Below are 8030 nucleotides of genomic sequence, written 5' to 3'. Positions count from 1 at the left end.
TTTACTGCCTTATTTGAAGCTAGACTGTTAGGAAAATAACCTTATATAAAGGTAGGATAAAAACTACTTCACAACAATCCGCTATCAATATGAATCATCATCTTCATCATCATGAGAAGGATTACACCGTAGTCCACCGCGCTAGCCAAGTGCGATTTAGTAGACTCCACATACCTTTGATTTTTTTTTAGGATTTATCAGTTATGCAGGTTTCCTCACGATGTGTTCCTTTATTTTTTAAGCAATTGATATTAATTTCTATAACTTGGAAAATCACTTGTATCAATATATATAATGGTCTTTAAACTATGCCGTATGTACCCTACCTCTAACTAAGCTTTCATCTACTTAATGATTAAATGTCCTAGAGTTAACTTGTCTTGATGATGCTCTATTTTGGAGCGAAACACGTGTTGGTGATGATATGTTGGATGGTACTTTTTGCATGTTCACGTATACGCACATATTGGTAGCGGATTGTTGCAAAATTGTTTTTTGTCCTAACTTTAAAGCATTGTGGAAATTCTCACAAAGTAACGCCTTATATTATTAAAAATACCCTAATATTACCATGAGTAGACCTAAACATTGTTAAATGTGAGAAAGTTAAATACACTTGAAATCCAAAAACAAAATTAATTGTTATTTCGATATAAAAGTAACTTCAATATGTACGCGCCTTTAGTATAGTCGGTAGTCACATGACTCCGCAGTGCACTAATTTGTTTATCCAACGCCGACGCTACAACGCTTAACGAGGCCCTTTTACGTGTCACACTTGCTTTCAGTTCATATGTTCGTATGAGTTGCTATGACTTTCGATGAGTGTCTATGAGAAAATATGTAATTGTATATGAAGAGGGACCTCAGGGAGCTAGGACAACACAGCTGGCAAGAAATTGCACAAGATCGGGAGAAATGGCGACTTCGTATCGGAGGCCAAGACTCACTTCGGGTCGACGAGCCACCGGAGTAAGTAGTAAGTAAGTATATGAAAAGTGAACACAACATGTAAATTATATAACGAAGCCTCAAATAAAAAAAAATGAGATTTTATATGAAATTACCATCATCATTGAAATTTGATTATTAAAAAAGATTTAAATATTTAAATACGTATCATTATTAAATTACAAGGTATATTATTTTATGCAAGTCCACAAGTAAGTATTACCAATTTAATTTGATACTTTAACATTTTATTATTTATAACATAACTTTCATACTTATTCATTTGTTAAGATAAAGTTAAGCTTTATTGGTCTCTTATTTTATTTAAAACCTATTATAATAGCATTTTTATCAAAATCAAATTAAAACGAACCTACTAAGTTGTACGAGTAGCAAGTACTAACTTGCTTTAACGACTCTCAATGCGAGTATGCGTGTACAAAATAAACTGACACACATTCTTAGTCTACATTTATATTTAAAGACTAACTTAGTGTGTTAATCTCTTCAAACGTATTGAGACCCGCAGATGAACTGTCAAATCAAATATTTGCACTTTCCTTCCCGAAGCTCTATATTGCTAACACGATACGTAACTAGCTCCAAAAGTCAAACTCTACTTCACTCGTAAGAAACTCGTTCGTAAGCAAACATGTATTTATATGAAAAAGTTTGCGCTATAAATATTGTTATAGTATATCTTCTAGATTTATGTTCGTGTAACTCAGGGGCGTTTAACGAAGATTTGCTGCATAGAAGCCGAAGGCAGTTGTTGTTTCCGAACTCTACGTTGTTTCAGGTTAGTGCAGTTCCCAAGGCGATGCAAATATACACATAACAACAATTTTGTTCAGAAATACATCCCAATTTTGTTCGCAATGTAATGTAATGTTTATTTCCATCTATTACTAAATGGCTACATTTACCGAAAATTGGGTTACAAATTAATATTTTTTTGTTATTACTTTTGGTGCATTTGATAAACATGTCAGTATATTTTTTAGTATGGGTCGGAGTTGCCAATGTAACACATAATTTATTAGTAATATTTTTTTCATCTATTGATCGTTTGTTCACTAAATTTGCTTTGAATATATGAAATAATTTTATTAATTACGTCAAAGAAGTACATTTACGTGTAAACTACACACGTTTTTTTTTTATATTTACTAAGTAAAAAAGTAGTTATAATTACTAGTTCGACTATAGTTTTTATTCATTTCATTAATTTGTTACATTGCTTAAGGGCTGTTAGAACTTGAGTTTGAAAGTTAAGCCACTTTCCTTTATTCTTTGAACCCTTAGGAAATTATCATAAAAAGTATTGAGATTGCTGAATTATTTCTAACTCATAGATTTCTCCGAAATTTGTTTTCATAGAGTCTTTGATCAAAAGATGTACGAAATATTTCTTGGATTAGATATAACGTATATTTTGAACAGATTGAATGATAAGATATTTATTTGAAAATCCGTCTTTTGAAACCTCTACATTTGTAACTTATTATGATTTTTATATGCATCGAAAACATGAGCCCACAACAATATTAACAAATAACTTTGTATACAATTACCTTCGCAGGTAGCAGATAAAGCTGACTTATTTTTAGGAAATAAAGCCCTTTTTGATTAACCTAAAAAAAAATAGGGCTTATAAAGTACCCTGATATACGCCAAAAATAACAAAATGAAGCCAAAGTAAACGTTTAGTTTGATTGATTGACCAAAGCAGAGAATTGATTTAATTTTAGAGGGAATTGATTGTCTGTCAGATGCTATCATGTAAGATTTATTAATCGTTCCCAGAATAGACCTACAAAGTTACTTTCATTTTATATAGTTTTTTTATTCGATATTTTCATTACGGGGCTTTTCATTTATCTTTTTTATGAAATTCAAGTATCTAACAACTAATAACTACACATATAATTCCCTTGCGAACTAAGTAGGAAGGTTTCAGTACCCTTAGTATGAGTTTTTTACGTTTTTACAAATATGACTGTTTTGATATTTGTTTACACCTTTGCCCATACAATTTCCAATCAGCACCCCTAACGGACGTAACATTAAATGTATAACTGGACATAATTGCGCTTTATGTTTTGTTTCTCTCTTTTGCGAACATGTGAAGCAGACAAAAAGACTTGAGCTCTTGTTATTGTCTTTATGCATTCACCACCACAATTCATCACATTTCGTTCAGAAGCTTAGGAAATCATTTAGCATTAAGCTCGTGCCCCTTGATAAGTAATTATGACATATACTGTGTCTTTGACCGCATTTACGCCAATCACAAAAGCATTCAATAGACCTATTTGACGCGTAAAAAACCAGAAAATTTTACAAGTGTAGGTACTCATTGTATCAAACAATCATATTATCACAGAATAAAGTTATTTCCCTTAAAACCTTTATTTATAATTTCACAACTATCAAGAGGTGTCCCAATATACTGTTTCAAATCAAATATTCTTTCTTCAGTTCAACATCGGCGTTGGTACACCTACACCCGTCAAGACAATCAACATCAACTGGGCATTCCAAGCCAACTTCCAGCTCCCATGGAACCGGTCCCAAATACCAATAGACATCTTGGAGGCCAACACTGCGTACATAACAGAAGCAAGGAAGAAACGAGACGTGGAAGAGAAGATAGATGGTGACTATGAGAATGATGCGAAGATATACCACTTTTACAAATATGTGGAGGATGTTTTGAATGGGTAATAAAGGTTTTTTAGCATTTCTAATCTTCTAAAATATTAGCGTTACTTTTTTGTTCGGAACTCGAAGTACGATCGGCTTCCCAACTAAATAGTTCGCGGTCGAAGTCTATGCATTCACATTTTGCGAAATCACGATGCAGTAAAAAACAATAGGTGTTCGAAGGTAGTGGTAAAACCCTTTGTGATTCGACACCTGTTAAGCGTTTTGTAAGGGAATCAGACTTGTCAGAAACTATCTAACTAAGTCCTCAGGGGTAGCAACGCATCCGTGGTCATCCTCAGGTAGAGCTCTTGTCTTACCTGGGGATGAATGTAGATATCCATGGATAGCGGCAGTAGCCAGTTATCATCAATTGTGACACCACTAACCAAAAACCAATCTATTTCTTTTGCTTTAATAATAATTAATAATTATTAAAAAAAAATGGCATGTGTTAAATAAATTCCTCTTGTGTGTAAATTCTGCGGAATTTGCATCGTATGTACTTATAATAAAAATAATAATTATAAACCACAGAAAAAAAGACGGCACCAAAAAGCAAAATATTTATAGGGTCAACATTAATCAATCACAAATTGATGATGAATCCTAAATCCTAAATGCTAAAAAAGCTTCATAAAAACGAATCAATTTTTCATCAAGACATTTAATATTTATTGCCGTACCTTATCTTTCCACACAGTCGCTGTTAGGCAACAAAAACAATCAATAACTCCACAAATTTAAATTTAAAGCATCAATCATAGTTACGTTGTTTCGTTAAATCAATAAATGAATTACTAAATACAAGACCCTGCAAATAATACTATTGTTTGATCATAGACGTTAGAATATGCAAGAAAAGTTTCGTACACGAATTGGCGAAATTATAATAAGGAAGTTAAATAAATAAAACGTCAAAACCGTAATTAACGTATTTTTTTCATTTATTGTACTTGCCACTTCTTATTTTAAGTTTCATCTTTTCGCGGACTAAAAAGTAATAACCAAATAGATTAAATTATGAAGTTTCCTGATCATACTAGCTATTTCGGTAGTTATTCTTGTTAAGTCTTCGAATCAGAATATAACGTACAATTGTAAAGTTCCGTAAACACTCAACCGATCATAATACTCCAAACTTTCTGAAGTTACTCGTATTTTTAATAGGAAAACTATCGATGCATAATATTGCAACGTACTCATTACCTCGCTTCTTGCTCTTACTCGATTTCTTGTTCCCAATACAAAAAGATCGATCATGATTCTCCAAACTCTGATTGGTGAGGCACGAAATTACTCATCATCCTTATTTGATGTCTCAAAAAATCATCGATGGACAATATTGCATCGTAACCATTATTTCGCTCCTTGTTTCTTGTTCCATCTCTCGTTCTCAATACAACAAGTCCCATAATCTTGATTTATTTCACAATTTGATAGCATCTACAGGAAGCAATTTTCACATAAATTGGTTTTGTCAATTCCCATTTCCCGAATGTCATTTATTGTAATTTATTACTGTTTACCCAATCGAGTAATGTAAAAGGCATACGAAGCCGATTCAACATTAAGCTCTTGTTTGTCGCTCTTGATTGTACCTATTGATTTTTATTGTCACCTTTGTTTCCACGGAGATAATTGGAAATTCGAAAACCTTTATAATGTATCGGATATCAGCCCGCGATATTGTCTTCTCTTCTGCACGATGTTTATTGAACTGTTGGATAATTATTTCGTCAAACAGTAAAATTATGACCTGATTAAGTGTCATTATCTGAGTGGCGAAGATTTCTATTACCAGCACATGTGTCAACGTCTTTGTATGTATCATGGGTGCCATGGGTGACGCAGGGAGTCTTCTTAAATTTTTAATATTTATTTCTGACAAGATAGATGTTACAAGGTCTATTTAACCCTTAAATGATAAATTATTCAAATTATTTTCTTACGTTCTAGTCTTACACTATATGAAAAGTCAGTTTACATAATATGAAAAGTCCTATAAAAATTCTATATTTCAAGAATCACCGGTTTAAGCTATGCATTATCTATCTCTCAATTTGTGTCGTTTTTTTATTAAATAGTTCATTAATTTGTTGTTAGTTTTAATTATAAGGGTCATTATTTATGTAATTATTTTGTTTACAGTTATGGCCATAACGGCACCTCTTGCATCCTGAGAACTTTGTGTCAACTTGGAGCTGAACCACTCCACACTGAAGTGGAAGATGATTTGCTTCACGATCTCGCCAGCTTCGTTTTGAAGTATGTAGCATTACATTTTATTGATCAAAATGGCATCTCAAACTTAGACTCAAACAAAAATCATTATTATCATCATTAACCCATTACTGTTCCACTGCTGGGCACTGGTCTTCTCTCAGAATGAAAAGGATTAGACCATAGTCCAACGCACTGGCCAGGTGCGGGTTGGTTCACTTCACATAACTTTTCAGTAGGCTATCACTCCTTTTTTTACCTACATGATATATAGTAAGTTTTAAATGAACAATATCAACACCAAAAAAATTTTAAAATACGTCCTAAAAGTAAATCCATCTTAATTTCATGAAGTTATATAACAGATATGAAGCAATAAAATAATACTATTATTTATCAACGATTATTCTTATTCCAGTCCAAAAAACGACGCATCAGAACCACATGGTCCTTCGCCGGAATCAACACCGTACATCGAAGCCCACGAAGCTGGGAGGAATGATCAAGACTGTTTTTCAATATACGATAACTGCTCAATACCTTTGATAGAAATATTTACCAAAATTCTTGACTCATCATGACAATTTTTATACTTTTTTTACTTTTTGGATCGCTAGTAACAAACGGATATTCAGCCCTCATGAAAGATAATAGTAATACTCATTGTAAGTAAGTATGTTGTATTCCTGCTGTGTTCTGGTTTGAAGAGTGTGGCAAGGGAGACATACCTCAGCTGAAACGCCTCGGAAACCTCGGAGACTTAACCTCAGAGGTAGCGGCGCACCTGTGGTCGACCTCAGGTAGGAATCTAAACCTATCTGGGGTTGATTACAAATATCCATGGGCGGCAGTAGACACTTACCATCAGGTGGACTACATGCTCGTCTGCTTCTCCCATATTATAAAAAACGTAGTAAAAATTCTACTTACAGTCTATTGTATGACGACCCGCGTGGCGGAGCGGTTACCATGCCGGTCTAACGCGCAGAGGGTCCCGGGTTCGATCCCCGGCCAGACAGATTTCTAAATGATGAATTTAGATTTCTGATTCTGGGTCTGGGTGTTTGTGTATTTGTCTCTGTGTGTGTCCATAGCACCTACGATACAGGGAATCCTAGTGTGGGGCTGTGAGTGTGGAAAGCGTTATTAAAGCGTTATTGTCGACGTACTTATCATAGATGATATGATGCATCTCGAAAATAGCTTAAATTATAGTAATAAATATTGACTGGTTTCTATTTATATTTACGTGAATATTTTTTAGAATTTTGTATTTTTTATTTGTATTTAATATTAATTTCAATTTAATAAATGTTACATTTTTATTACAAGTTGGTTTATTTTTACATATTCTAATTATTGCCATAATTATTATGAGCAATATGATTACTTGGTCATATTTATTTCATAACCATATTGCATTTATATTTTCCTTGTGACGAGTTATCAATGTACGCAATTTTTGCAATACTCGCTTTTGAGAAATTAAATATTAAAGTCAAACGTTAATTTGAAAGTTATTATTATTTCAATGCACTAATATTTTATGTTACAAAAATAATCAATCAGAGCTAACCATAATACTGAATGCCCTTCATTAAATGTTTCCATACGAAAATAAGCTAAATAACTAAACCTTGCAAACGAAGCAATGTTTGTAAAAGCTACTTAATGCAATATTCTAGCAGCGGAAGTAATACCAACTTTGGCGGCTAACTTTAAAATTCTGTTAAGGATTTTCCTTTGACCGAAGCTGCAGTAAAAAGGATGTTAATTACTGTTAGCTTCTATAAACGTCTACAAGCGTCGTATCCGAGTACTTAACAAGTATTTACTTAACTCCAATAAAGATAAGTATTATGATGTACTCGCTGATTAATATTGAAGTAGCGTCTTTGTCACGCGATCTTCGACTTACAGCTCTGCTATATTTTCCCTTGGATAGTATTTCCATTGTTACTAATATTGTTTAGTAAAAGGAAACAGTCAATCGAACCGTTACATCATGTAAATATTTTTTTTATTTATTTACATTTACATTTTTTATTGAAAACAAAATACTAAATTATACTAAAATTTTGTAATAATAAGATTTAAAACATCAAAAAAATAATTTTAATTTCATATTTAATATGGAATAAAGCCTTTAA

The 8030-nt window shown here is 32.8% G+C and overlaps 1 protein-coding gene across 1 annotated transcript; it reads left to right on the top strand.

Moving 5' to 3' along the window:
- The first annotated feature begins 1573 nt into the window (after nt 1–1573).
- On the top strand, nt 1574–6766 carry LOC140749309 (uncharacterized). Its single transcript, XM_073082401.1, has 4 exons — nt 1574–1750; nt 3433–3674; nt 5809–5925; nt 6299–6766. Exons 1-4 carry the CDS (start codon nt 1604–1606, stop codon nt 6459–6461), a joined length of 669 nt encoding a protein of 222 aa, XP_072938502.1. The 5' UTR covers nt 1574–1603; the 3' UTR covers nt 6462–6766.
- The last annotated feature ends 1264 nt before the right edge of the window (nt 6767–8030 follow it).

This window comes from Epargyreus clarus, unplaced genomic scaffold (genome assembly GCF_041222505.1).
Source record: "Epargyreus clarus isolate Ecla_fem2 unplaced genomic scaffold, WU_Ecla_fem_2.2 ptg000017l, whole genome shotgun sequence".
In the NCBI taxonomy this organism is placed as follows: Eukaryota; Metazoa; Arthropoda; class Insecta; order Lepidoptera; family Hesperiidae; genus Epargyreus; species Epargyreus clarus.
The sequence above is the reverse complement of the archived record's forward strand: the minus strand, read 5'-3'. Positions and strand labels throughout refer to the sequence as shown.